The following is a 14,404-nucleotide window of genomic DNA, read 5'->3' on the forward strand; positions in this document are numbered from 1 at the left end:
CTAATAGGCCAGGGATGTCCAGCAGGGAGATTGCGGTCGATCGCTGGGCCCCTTTCCTTAGCATTGGTAAAATCGAATCTTGCCCCACCCTCCATTGTTGCATGATCTGCAGAACGGAAGATGGAGTTCAGTGAGGTTGTTTGTTACCCCAGCCTTAAAAACGGGTCAACAACTTCGACCTGAACCCCCCCAAAAATGGGGGTAGATCACTGCCAGTTTTTAGTTTTTAATTCTGTAAGTTTGTAGATCGCAGTCTCCTGGTAGCTGGCCACCCCTGTAATAGGTAATGTGCAGTTCTAGCAACACCAGTGTAATATGTGCACTTCTCACAAATGCTTCAAAAAGCATCCTAGCAGCTGCATTTTGTATTAGCTACAGCTTCCAAACCAGATACAAGGATGGCCCCACATACAGTGCATAGTCTGTAATCATGCACACACATTATAGACGGAACAATCTTAGAGAAGCAGAAAAACCTCTTCTTAGTAGAGGACCACACTGTTTACTTTTTTTAAAAAAGTGCTCTCTGATTAATATTTTTTATTATTTATCCCACGAAAATTTCTACACTGCTTGCTTGTAAGAAACAACAACCAACCTTAGAGTGGTTTACAAAAAGATAAAGCAATAAAACTGACAAAAATTCACAACTGTACTTTAAAACACACAAAAGTTAAAATACCAGGACAGTTAAAATACAGTGGAACCTCTATTTGCAACCATAATCCGTTCCGGAGGTCCATCTGGAGATCGAAACGGGTCGCTGGGAGAGGCGCCATTGTGCGCAGGCATGGGTGGTGATTGCCCACTCCTGCACATGCACAAATGGCGGCAAACCCACCGGTTACTTCCGGGTTTGCCACGGTCGCGACTTGCAACGGCTGTAAGAAGAGGCGGTGGTAAGTAGAGGTTTGACTGTACTAAGACAGTATTATAGCCCTCTATAATACTGAGCAGAAATAGAAACAGCATTCTTGTTGTTTTTTCGCCTTACCATTAGTCTCTGCAAAATTCTGAACCTCAGCCAGGGTTTTCAACTCCTTCCGCGGACATGCTGATACGCAAAGAGCGATGGACTTGATCTTCCGTTTCACCAGATCTACATTGCATGGCTCCAAAAAGAACACGTACCTTTAAGAAAACACACACACCGAAACATTCAGCATGGATCAAAAACAGACTAAAAAAGGATTTCTGTCTAGAGATATCCTACCAGTAAGGAAACTCCCAAATCGCTAAACAAACTTTCTTCATTTTAAAACTTGCAATCTTTCCCTTTCAGAAGTACACTGTTCACACCCAGAATTTAGTAGTGGCTCCCCCACACTTTTCCTTTTGAAATGGCACTAAAATTTTCATAAGATGGAGTGGAGCCCCTTCACAAAGATGGATGCATGTCTGGCTATATAAACCATCACCAAAAGGCAAAGAGATAATATATGGAAATAAGGCACTGTTGGCAACTTATATCTCATCTGCTAAAGTACACCATTATCTCTCATTCCTCCTTGGGCTCTCAGGGGGCAGTGGGATATGTGTGGCATTTCCACACACTTTTTACATTTTACATTTTAAAGTAACATCATACTTTAAAAGTTTATTTCAGGGCGTACCAATAGGATATTCAGCAACAAAATCTGGCAGCCACACAACACCTGAAGCTGACCATAATTATTTCCTAAATGTTTTTCATTTTTCTGAGAATGGACTCAGCGAGTGCCAAGTTTAGAGAATGATTCACCAGATACTGTAGCAAGGAAGCTTGAAATGTGATACAGAAAAGTGGCAACTTGCTGCAATCGATTGTTCACAGTTACAGATTGATCTCTAGCACATTAAAGTGGTGCCGTCACACAGAGCTCCATCTATCCTTTGTAATTGAAGTCACAATGTAAGCACTGAGTGTTTACTCCACATTGATGTCTTCAGGATGATCCTGGCCATCCCACCTCACCGCCCCGCCCCCATTAAAATACCAAGCAAAAGTCAATTAGTAAAATTATATTGGTAACTTGAAAACAAAACAGAGATCCCAATGTGTTCCGATGGATAAGCATTACGGAAAACAGCTTCTTATTTTAAATAGATTTTCCACATGACTGGTTTGTAATTCAATGGGCAACTTCAGCACATTTTTTGGAAAGATAACTTCAGTAACTTCACACACGCACACCCCGACAATAGCTTAAAATAACTTATCTTAGAGAACTGTGTGATTTCCGTTGTTCAACAAGTTTTGTGAAACCAGCAGTAAGTGCCAGAACCCAATGTCAACTGGAATTCATTTGGATCTATAAAATAATGCATGTACTTTCCTCAAGAGAATAAATATGCACTGATAAAAGCTTGTGAACAAAGGCAGAAAACTGTCTTTCTGAATCTGTGTGTGTACTTTTTTTTATCACCAGAAGTGTGCAAAATGTGGCAAGCCCTTAGTTATCATTAGACTATATGGTTTTATTCACATATATATATACGACCTGGGCATAGGATGGAGGGACTCAGAGCATCAATATCCCAACAGATCTTGGCTCCCTTTGGCTTCCAGGGAGGCCTCTGAACCCTGAGCTTTGGGTTCAGCCCACAGAGAAAGTCAAGCTTCCATGTCTCCTTTTTTTGTTTTGTTTCCAGGTTCAGCTACACTCATTCCTGGCCTATTGTTCTCCTTCCTAGGATGAGAGGCACCTAGCCAGTTGAGGTGAGAAAAGGCACACGTACCGCTCTCCCGGAAGCATCTCCAGTTGTCTCTATGGAAACACATTTGTTCTGCACCAACTTCTTTACACGTGCAGAGAAGATGCTTAACAGATTTGGCCAGAGCCAAATGATCTTGAATTCCCTCTGCTACTACCACAGGCTCGGCTGGGATCCAGGGGCATTATCTAAACCAGAGGGGTCCAATGTGTGGCCCTCAAGGACTTCTTTGGTGGCCTTCAGCAGTATTTGACACCCGCCCACACCCTGCAACCCTCATGCTGATTTCCCAAAGGTAAGCGAGGCAGCTCCAAGAGGGTCCTAGAGTCCTCCCAGCTTCTTCCCAAAGTCTAGTTAGCACTTTTGCAGCATTGGGAAGGAGATGGGATGGCTCTAGGACCTCCTCACAGTCTCACACCTCCTTCCGAAAGCCCCAGAGCAGGCATCCCCAAACTCGACGCTCCAGCTGTTTTGGGCCTACAACTCCCATCATCCCTAGCTAACAGGACCACTGGTCAGGGATGATGGGAATTGCAGTCCCAAAACTGCTGGAGGGCCGAGTTTGGGGATGCCTGCCCCAGAGCCTCGCTTAGTCAGCTTTGGGAAGGTAGCATGAGGGCCGGGGTATGTGTGTCAATTTTGGGCCTCGTTACCTGCACTGCTGCAATGTGTAGCCCATGGGTTCCCAGTCAAAGTGGCCCACTTGGTATGAAAAGTTGGACCGCTTTGTTAAACCAACCCCTAATCCTATATCACTGCACCTGATCATTTATTTCCTTTGCCATTGTAGTATCTGTCTCACAGTGCATATTCCCCAACCAATCAACAGCCTGCACATTTGATTGCAGAGGTTTCCTTTTAAAGCACAAATTTACTGTGCAGCATTTCGTTAAATATGGACAAGGCTAACCAAGATTTGGGGAAAGAGTTATTTAGCTCCTTTGCTAGTATTATGGTCATGCTACTGGGAAAGGATGCCTTATGCGCATACAAATCAGGAATCAAAAACTTTCCCACATTAACGATTTAAGATCTTGCCTATTTTAAGTCAGGAACACGACTGCAGTGACCGAGTCCGTCTTGAATCTGAGCTTTAAGGTACATGCTCCCTAGGTTTTCCGATTTCATTGATTTCCTGCAATTCCTGTAGACAGCTCTATACTGTCAAAAGAGCATAGCGCAGAAACACCAAACAGTATGCTCGATTAGAGTCTCAGGACAATTCCAGAGGCAAGCGTGGTCATATAACGGCTGCTTTGCACGCATCGCTAAGCCTTGATTTAGCATTACGCAGACAAGTCTCAGTCAGCATGAGTGAAGTGTGGGGCTTGCATGCGTCTCCTCTTCTGTCCTTCTGCATGGACAGGAAAAGGTCTTCTGGGGAGTTACTTTCGCAGAACCTTGGCTTAGTGTTATCTGCAAACCAGGAATCCTGGTTGAAAACAAACACTAGTTAGCTGCTAAACAAGCCAATTTTAAACCACAGGTTTAATAGCTTGCTTCTTTAGCAGTTAACCATAGTTCCTTTTAAATTGGGATTCTTGGCTTGCATGTAAAACTGAGCCAAGATTCTTTGAAACTGAAAGCAAACTTGGCAAAACCAAGTTTTTAAACCACTAGACTAAAAAAATTGCTCATATGGGACCATACTGTTAGATAAGAGGGGGGTGAAACTGAAAAAACAGGACTGTTGCCTAAAGCCACTTGATAGCTTTGAACGGGGTTTCCTAGCTCACAGGCCATCCATGACACTCGTTGCCTCTGTGTTACACTAGCTCTCCTGGAAACAAATTGCATATCAGTTCCACATATTCTAGGGTATCTGAAGGGACGAGGAAGGCAATAGGGAACAGTCATTATGATCTCCCAGGGTACTGGAAGAGGAGATTGTCCAAAGCAGCCTTGCCTTAAATGATGCTCTTCAGATGTTGGAGTCCAATCCCCATCATCACCTACCAGCCTGGAATGATGGGAGCTGTAGTTCAAAAACATCTGGAAGGTACCAGGTTGATCCAAGGGATGGGGAGTTGGTCCAAGGGGGTGGGTGGGCCATACTTAAGTTTAAAATGGAATTAGAAGGGTTCTCAGGCAGAAACCTTTTTCATTTATTTTTGAGAAGGAAAATAAGCTTTCTGTGCTTCAAATTCACTAGACTTCTGAATCATTACATTTTCTGAAATGGAAAAATTCTACCCATCGAACTATTTTACATCCAGGGATATTGGGAAGCAAGTCAAGAAACTCGCCAAAAAAAAAGTTGTGGCCTTTTTGCTGCCTGTCTTCGGTTACACGTAATGTTTCCATCTCTTTAAGAAATAAGCATTTTTCACATTCTGCCTTATATGGATGGAAAAGATGACATTTTAAAAAACAGATTTTTAATAAACATTTGGACCGAAAAAGGAAGAATATGAAAAAAAAACCTGTACAATAAAAATCTTGCAATAAAACCATCTGCTACGTCAGCTGCTGAGCAGATGGAGAACTTTTTGTGGCAATCTCAAGGAAATATATAGTGTATTAATTGCTAGTACTATTTTATGGAGCACATTTTATTTCCTATAGGCCAAAAGGTTGTGTGTTCCATGGAAAGGTGATGACTGATATAAGGCATAAATAATTTGATAAGAAGTGACTAGTACTTGTCTTTTGAGATGGGTCCCTGAATATAAATTAAACAAGCTCAGAGTAGGGAGCCTCTAGTCCACAAGCAGAAAGTGACCCTCCAGATTTCTCTTGGTACTCACCCTAGGCCACGCCCCTCTCCCCAGTTCACACCCCAGGCCACACCCCATTCTCAGGCCACGCCCCCTCAAAAGCCCTGATCTGTGTCCCCCTCTGGCTTTTGCATGGTTGGAAGGTAGCTGTGGCGATCACACAGGGCCCCCAGACATTTGACGGTCTATTGACCCTGTGCCACCACTGTGATTGCTTTTTTTGCTGCCACCAACCTGTTTCTCACGGATACACACGGAGTCCAGACAGTTGTTAACATTAACAAATAATCAAGTTTATTTTTATAGGCATGAACAAGCTTATGGTCTCAGTGAATTATTCTTGGCAGTTTCTTAATCTTAGTTCTTTAACTGTCGTATGTGTTCCTAACAACTTCAAACTGATTATCCCAACTATCTATCTGACTCCACCTAACAATTCCTCTCACTCCCTCACAACACAACTCGACCAACCCACAGACTTAACCTCCCTCTTCCTTCTCCAACTCCCAACTCTCAACTGACTTCCACACAGCTCCAACTCTCACTCTAACTCCTCCTATCAGTTTCCACTGGCCAATCACATCACACTCATTTTAACCCTTTCCTTATGACCCACCTAGGAGGCAAACGCCACAGTAGCCTACAGTACAAAGTAAGAATTGCATCTGTTGCTCTCCCCATGTCCGGCTGCAGCCAGCGGTGGAGCTAGCCGCTCGGATACCCAGAGCAGCCAGATGCCGTGCACTTGGGGGTGGGGCGATCTGCCCGGGGGGTGCGCGATCAGCGCAGCAGTGATCCACCCTAGGGGGATTTTGTCATCCCCCCCACCAGGGATGACACCTGGGGTGAAATGCCCCCACCTTGATCCGCCACTGGCTGTGGCTCCACCCACCACTGGCAATAAGCTCCCAGAAGACTGTTCATAGGGGAATAACAACAATAATAATAATAATTTGTTATTTATATCCCGCCCATCTGGCTGGGCTTCCCCAGCCACTCTGGGCAGCTTCCCCAAAAAATATTAAAATACTGTAATACCTCAAACATTAAAAGCTTCCTTAAACAGGGCTGCTGTTTCCGAGCACAATTCAAAGTGTTGGTGCTGACCTTTAAAGCCCTAAATGGCCTTGGTCCAGTATATCTGAAGGAGCGTCTCCACCCCCATCGTTCTACCCGGACACTGAGGTCCATCGCCGAGGGCCTTCTGGCGGTTCCCTCACTGTGAGAAGCCAAGTTACAGGGAACCAGGCAGAGGGCCTTCTCGGTAGTGGCACCCTCCCTGTGGAACGCCCTCCCACCAGATGTCAAAGAGAACAACTACCAGACTTTTAGAATGAGACCCTCAGGGTGAAAAAATGTCCCAATCTATACTATCTATCTAAGTCTCTTGTCTTAATCCCTGTCTGGGGTTCGCTGTGTGCTTTCCTCGGGGAGAAATTCTGGGAGGCTGCAAACTAGAAAGTTCAAGCGCCTCAGACCATGAAAACCCCATTCTGTTAGCCTGAAGACAGAGTCAAGAATCAGGTTCTTTGGAGCTTTTCAAAAAGTGGTAGTTTTCATTACTTCTGCACCGTTTGCTCCCTGTGTCTCGCTTTCAACATCTGAACTACACACAAGGGAAAAGTCAGCATAGCACTGCACTAAAACGTGACTGAAGTCGAAAAGGGGTTGAATTCTGTTACCACACATTATGCCACAATGAAAGGTAGCGCAAGAAGAAATTTCACAAAGTCATAGAGACAAATCTTGTTTCTTCCAAGCATCATTGCTTTCTGCGTCAATGCCTGCATGGCTTCTATCAAATTTCATTTTCTCGTTCACTGAATATATATTTTGCTTTTCAAAGGACTCTGAATTTTAGAGAAAGGGGGAAAGCCAAAAGACATGCCTAATAATGGAAACTGATAGAATCCAACTGAATTATAACCTATCTTTACTGTATATTGCATCCACACCTTTGGCCTTCCCCATTATGCTGCTGCTGCTCCCTTATTCTTCTCATTTTGGGTGACTTTTGGCCAGCTAATAATGGCAAGCAGCTACAGGATTAAACAGGAAGGTACCATAGAATGGTTCTCTTTGACTGCAATTAATGCTGTCTCCATGTGACCAACAGTATATATCCTTGCTACTTTACAGCATATCCAGGGCTAAAGCCCTGTATATGCACACACTCTCATTTCTAGAGACCGGCCTAGGTCCAATACCTATCCCTGTTCCTTTGAAGCATCTCTGTTTGATTTCCAATAGGATGTCCTTCACATTTGCAATGGAAAGGACTTAGGTCGTTCTTAAGTATTGTTCCTCAAAGGTCCACATACATACACTTCAGCTATCCCAGAGCCCTTTAAATGTTCCTGAGCTACATAAACTCTGCCTTGCATCACATGACCCTGAAAATATATTCCAAAGCTCCAATAATACTAAAACATCTAAGGGCTTTTCTACAGCACAAGCTCAAGCTGATTTGCTGTTGCTTAGTCATGTCCGACTCTTCATGACCCCATGGACCAGAGCACGCCAGGCACTCCTGTCTTCCACTGCCTCCCGCAGTTTGGTCAAACTCATGCTGGTAGCTTCGAGAACAAGATGATTAATGGTCATTATCTATCCTCACTGAACTGTAGTCAGGTAAGAAACAGAGAATTCACTGCACTTTCAGCAGTGATGTGGGTCTTCCAGAAAAGCTTGAATTAGAAAAGTTGCCTTTAGGTACTTTGCATCAGAAAATGTTCAATTTGGTTATATTGTCTAAACACCAAATCAGTTATTGCATATGTTACTATTATGAAAAGTCAATTTTTTGTTTTACAGCTCTTATTTTAGAACAGTGTTGTTTATTGTTTACATTGCTAAATTATTTTAAAATGGGGATATGTTCAGTTTGCATCAGAATTTTTTTGTGATGTCCAAGAGAGTAATCTGATTTAGCATGTTTATTTTACATATATTTAGTAAAACCAAAACCTTTGAAACTGACTTCCTTAATATCACATTTGCAACTGGTATCCATTCACTGTTACCATTGAACTTATGAACTTCACTGTTCATTCACCATTCACTGTTACTAATGAACTAATGAACTTCACAGAAAAATTTCAACCCCATTGTCAGGGAATTGCCATCGGAGCTAGAGGCGGAGGGAAGGTTCCAGAGGGATGCCGGAGAGGGTCCCAGTAGGGAGAGAGGTAGCCCATCTGCTGGGGAAGGAAATCAGCGTAACACCAGTGGAGAAGGGGGGCAGATGGGGGAATCAGAGAGGAGGCTCCAAGACTCCTCACCGGAGACCAGCAGAGAGAGTATGGGTACTCCGTTGCCCACACCCTCCCTGCGCAGAAGACTTCCGCGCAGGGAGAGTAGGAGGAGACTTGGCGTCAAACAACTTTTATACTGGAAAAGGTTCAAGACACGCCCACTGACGGATTCTGCCAGCGACTGAGACAGTCACGATGCTGGAGGCTGTTCAGTCAGAAAGGGTTTAACCAGGTAACCTCGCCAGGAGTGGCGGCAACTTACGCACGAGCAACCCCTAAATCCATTACACCCATGTCACTACTTCACAGAAAACAATTCCTTTGGCGAAGACTAAACTGGTATATCACTAATATAAGTGCTAAAATAGTGTGTAGCGTATATATTCATATGAATTCTCCACAACAGAAGAGAATTACAAAAACATAATTTTGTAAGTAGTTCAGGAAACCCTGGAGAGGTACTAATAACTCAGCACTATCTAAACACACAGAAGCATCAAAGGGATTCTAACTTGAAATTTCGGAGTACGTGGTTCACAACTATGAAAGCCAGGAACACATTAAGGATGCACAAGTACCCAGGTACAAGAAGTGTTCATGAGAAAGTGATCACTTGTCATAAAGCTATGGTGTCCACACTTACGAGTAAGAAATGCATTAATGTTCTCCCTAATCTTGCCACCCACAGCTAAAATGAAAGAAAACTATATTCCATCAGTTAATGAAACAACTGTAGCAGTAATTGGACCCCATTACTCACTTCTTTTTTGTGAGGTCTAAGCCACTGTTGTCTATTCCATCTATTTTTATATTCTTCTGTCCACAGATATTTCCGTAACTATCATATCCTGAAACCAATCTTGCAGCTGCTCCGGTAGCTATTGAAAAGCCACAAATAAGACCCTGGGAAGAAATGAGATGAGAACGAAAGCTTTCCATGGCAAACTGTATTAAAAAAGACTATTCTTTTTAACAGCAGCTTTCTGCTATGTTCCCCACAGAGATATATAAAACAAAAATTACTCCTATCTCGCTTTCATACTTATTTCAGGAACTTTTAAAAAGGAAAAGTGCCCCCCCCCCAAAAAAAAACTCTGTAGCATCATGTGAAGTACGAATATATACCAGTTAGATAAAGGCGGCCAAATTAAAACTCTGTGTTGAGAGAGAGAGAGAGAGAGAGAGAGAGAGAGAGAATCCGATGCATAAGAAATCTAGATGCATCTTGCTCTGAGTTGTCACAAACTTCCTAAAATAGGTTTGTGAACTGCATGAGTTTTTAGAACAGGGCTGCTTTCAGAAGTTCAGGTAACGGTGGAGACCAGCAGTACACATTGTAAGTTATATATAATATGGCTGGCTGTGACCCTTCCTTTCAGATAAACATCTTGCACTAGTGGTGCTCATGCCCTAGGGATTTTCAGGCTGGGCTACTGGCACATGATATAGGGCTGACCCATTGCACTCTGTATGAGGCTAAGCCTCTGAAGGTACTACAGTAGCAGCAACTAGTGCAGAATGCAGCTGCTGGCCTATTGACAGGTACAACAGGTAGAGAAATCGTGTTATGCCAATTCTCAGCAGTTGCTGCCATTTAGCTTCTTGGTGCAATTCAAAGTGCTGAGATCGTACTTAAACCTCTTAACACTTTACATGCCTTGAGGGGGACCACCTCACAACTGGAAAGACTCTGCTCCATGTGCCTTCTATTAAAGGTAAAGGTAAAGGGACCCCTGACCATTAGGTACAGTCGTGATCGACTCTGGGGTTGCGGCGCTCATCTCGCTTTATTGGCTGAGGGAGCCGCTGTATAGCTCCCGGGTCATGTGGCCAGCATGACTAAGCTGCTTCTGGCAAACCAGAACAGCGCACGGAAACACCGTTTACCTTCCCGCCGGAGCGGTACCTATTTATCTACTAGCACTTGACGTGCTTTCAAACTGCTAGGTTGGCAGGAGCAGGGACTGAGCAACGGGAGCTCACCCCGTTGCGGGGATTCGAACCGCCAACCTTCTGATCGGCAAGTCCTAGGTTCTGTGGTTTAACCCACAGCGCCACCCGCATCTCAGCATCCCAGCCTTCTATTAGGAAGGGAAAAATTAAGAGTGCTGAAAAGGAGTTTCCTCTGAGACACTGTTTCCCCAAACTTGGGTCTCCAGATGTTTTTGGACTACAACTCCCATCATCCCTAGCCATAGCTGTCAAATGTTCCCTTTTCTTGCAAGGAATCCTATTCGGAATAAGGGAATTTCCCTTTAAAAAGGGAAACTTTGACAGCTATGTCCCTAGCTAGGAGAACCAATGGTCAGGAATGATGGGAAATGTAGTAAAAAAACCCAAACAGCTGGAGGCCTAGGTTTGGGAAACACGGCTCTATGTGATCACATGAGAACAACTGAAAAGTCTCTAGGACTCATCTGGCAATATTCTTGCACTGCTTTTGGGTGGAATCCAGCAGAATGCTAAGGCACAAGGATTTCCACTTGCACAATGGAACATTGTCCCCCAACTACTGCCCCTGCACGCCCCAAAATTCTGTTCTTGGAGTTCCCTCAATGGTCTGGAGCAGATTTGGGAAGCCTACAGGGCACAAATGGGGAGAGGAAGAAATTATTGCACTGACAAGTGAATACCATAGTGTATTCCCCCAGGCTTTTAGTATTCAAGTGTTAACTTTGGCATGATGGTAAGGAAAGGGCAATTGTATTGCAACGGTGCTGGATGTAGTACTTAATTTCAGTATGTGGTTTTAATCTTGTATTTTAATGTATGCAACTGCCTTAAGGTCTTAAAGAAAGGCAGTCAAAAAGTTCTGAAAAACAAAAGCAAATTGTAGTTCAATGAAAGGTTGAGAATTTTTTAAAAAAAATAATTGTTGGTGCCAGCATGTTTTAAAGCAGTGTTCAGATAAGTAGGTCAGCATTCTACAATAAGAGGTGTGTTGGCAGAAGGGGAACTGTTGTGTAATTTCTAATGCACAAAATACACTGATCTCAGAGTTGCGCTGAAGCCAGTCACATTAGTATTTAATCACAGCCATTTAACATCACACACAAACACACAGACACAGAACCCTGCACCCTAAATAAAGGTTTCTATAAGGAGTCCCTTAAAAAAAGTCCTGCGCTGATTCCCCTTTAGAGCTGTGTTACTTACCATGCCGACGCAAAAGAGAATGAACAGCAACAGCCATGGGATATCTGTGCAGCTGCGATCCTCCAGGGGCTTCCACTCTCGCTTGGAGCTCTAGTATTTTTGGACGGGACAAGGAGAAAAAGAGGATGGAGAAAAGAGAAAGGTTATGCAAGACTAGTCAGAGTCAGACTGTTCTGCGAAAAATAAAAAATGCAACTTAAATAATATTCTCAGACACCGAGTCTATCACTGGTTATTCTACTGCAGACCTCCTGTTGGGTGGGCTCCAACACTGCTAGGCTTCAATGTCCCAGAACAGCTGGAAATTAATTCCTATGCTTTTTATCACTGTCAGGAGCAGCAATAAAACCACCAGTGCAAATAGTTCAACAGCCGGACACTAATTCAGACATGCGTGTGTACCACCTGATAGGAATAAAAAACAGATTGTGAAGCTGTGCTAGAAATTATTTTTTTTTACATCTGTTTTTGATCCCTTTTGTGAATCATTTGATCACACGGCATCTGATCATCAACAAAATGTAACTGTCTGTCTGATCTGCAAATGTTCTTTTTACACTTGGTACAATAGGCATATCAGTGATCAATCAGCACTGCATTAGTAGTGAAACCCTAATGTATTTATTCTTGTATAAATAGTCAATGTGAACACAGCCATGGACCTACATCAATTTTCAAACACGTATACATCAATTCTTCAGCATCACATCCTTACCTGAAGATGCATGAAAACTAATGTCAAGGCTATACCATCATCAAACTCGCATTCTGAAACATGTGACTTGGGCAAGATTTTTGTGCAAGATAAATACCCTACCATCTCATACACTCTTATGTAGAACTTCCAATATTTCATCATTGTGCTTTTTAAGAGAGCAGAATTGAATTTGGTAGGAAGTTATCTAGTCAAGGCACTCCAGCAAGAACCTACCAAAAGAGCAAGGGGAAAGAAGGCAGGGATGAAAGACATCTTTCTGTATCCCTGGCTGGAGCAGAAAATGGGAAACCAGCCTGGTCAATCAAGACATTAGTAATTTCAGCATCCCTCCACAGCCTCTGTACATACAGTAATCTTCTTTACAAGAGGGATAAACAAATAAGCTATTCACAAACTCCTCAGTCTGAACACTACAGGCAGGATTAGCTGCAATAGAGACAAAAAGAGACATACAACTAATAAAAGGAATTGTTTTTCATTGCTGAAGATGAGGACAGGGGTGCTTTTGCAATTTTTGGTGAGCAGGAACAAAGGAGGCCAAAGCTTAAAGGGGTGAGATTGAAAACAATCCACACTATTTAGATTGGGCCACTTGATGATTTTAATGTACTATCTTTAACAGCAAAATGAAATTAAGAAGGTATAATAAGACAAGATAATACTCAAACTTGTCTGAATCTGTGGCAGGTGCTCAATGAATGCAAAGCTACTGTTTCTGGTAGCTAGAATTTCTCCATTAAGGCTCATTTAGATTTATAGTCAACTGTATCAGGCTCTAGACAAGTAGCAATACTTCATCCACCATCACAAAGCAAGGGATCATTATTATTGTACTACAAATGGAGAAACTGAGTTTTTAGTGACCACACTCCAGATGCAAAGGTCGCACCAACCAGCCATTTTGTTTGAACTGCATTTTAAATTCTTCTGACAACTCAAATGTTTCCTCTTTGCTTCCTCCTAAGCAACACTCACAACGAAGTTCTAAACTGTTTCTTAAAACATGCTTCGGGGACATAAGTAAGGGGAGCACTTCAAAGGAACCCCAAATGCTAAGCATGTTCAAAATTTGCACATCCAGATCAACTAGAAAAGAGTCAATAGGTGAGCTGGAATTCGAACTCCAGACCCGTTTCAATTAATCACAAGCACTTTATCCTCCTGCCCAGAGACCTGCTGGCTAACAAGCCCCTTAAGAGGCTTTCATTTTCATGACCACCTGTCTTCTATTTATCCATGCATGCCATCCACACACACACTAAAATCCTTTACTAATTGGAGAACCACATGCTAGATGTAAGCCAAATGAAAAGTGTGCATGCAGATTATAGCTAAGTTGTCAAGAGGTTTTATTAAAAACTGACATTTCTTACCCCACATATTTTCCTGACGCTGTTTCTTTACCAGCAGACGCTGCTTGTGCAAGATCCTCTGATCAGCAGGTGCTGACAGAATGGGGGCGAGGAAAGGAGAAGGCAAGTTCCTTCCCAGTCAGGGTGGTAGCTGACAGTGCCAGGGGGTGTGTAGTAGAAGGACTAATTTCTCTCTCGGTGTTAAGGAAAGAGGTAGTCCTGCTAGCTCCAGGTCTGTGAGAACCAGTAAACGTGCAAATCCTACTCCAACCAGTGCGTGCTAATTCTTAATATATACTCATCATACAATGCACCTGACAAAGCTGGCCTCAATGTGAACTCCAGCAATAGCCAATTACACTAGATTTATGCCGAGTGAACTTCAGCTTGCTCTGCTCTGCTGACTGTACCCCGGGCAATAAGCCACGGCATTTTGCAAAGCAGTTTCAAAAGCATGACTCTGAAAAAGCAAATGCTATTTGATTCATTTTTTCCTCCTTATTCTGTACACAG

At 43.1% G+C, this 14,404-nt stretch overlaps 1 protein-coding gene across 2 annotated transcripts in view; it reads right to left on the reverse strand.

The window, feature by feature from the left end:
- The window catches only part of SLC44A1 (solute carrier family 44 member 1), an 89,119-nt gene that overhangs the window by 51,973 nt on the left and 22,742 nt on the right, over nucleotides 1-14,404 (reverse strand). For both annotated transcript variants that reach the window (XM_082204804.1, XM_082204803.1), the window contains exons 2-4: nucleotides 11,822-11,911; nucleotides 9,426-9,568; nucleotides 995-1,131 (exon numbers count right to left, since the gene is read on the reverse strand). In XM_082204804.1, the coding sequence (XP_082060930.1) occupies nucleotides 995-1,131; nucleotides 9,426-9,568; nucleotides 11,822-11,911 (370 nt within the window). The remainder of the gene's footprint in view (nucleotides 1-994; nucleotides 1,132-9,425; nucleotides 9,569-11,821; nucleotides 11,912-14,404) is intronic.

The sequence above is a fragment of the Podarcis vaucheri genome, assembly GCF_965113315.1.
Source record: "Podarcis vaucheri genome assembly, chromosome: 17".
In the NCBI taxonomy this organism is placed as follows: Eukaryota; Metazoa; Chordata; class Lepidosauria; order Squamata; family Lacertidae; genus Podarcis; species Podarcis vaucheri.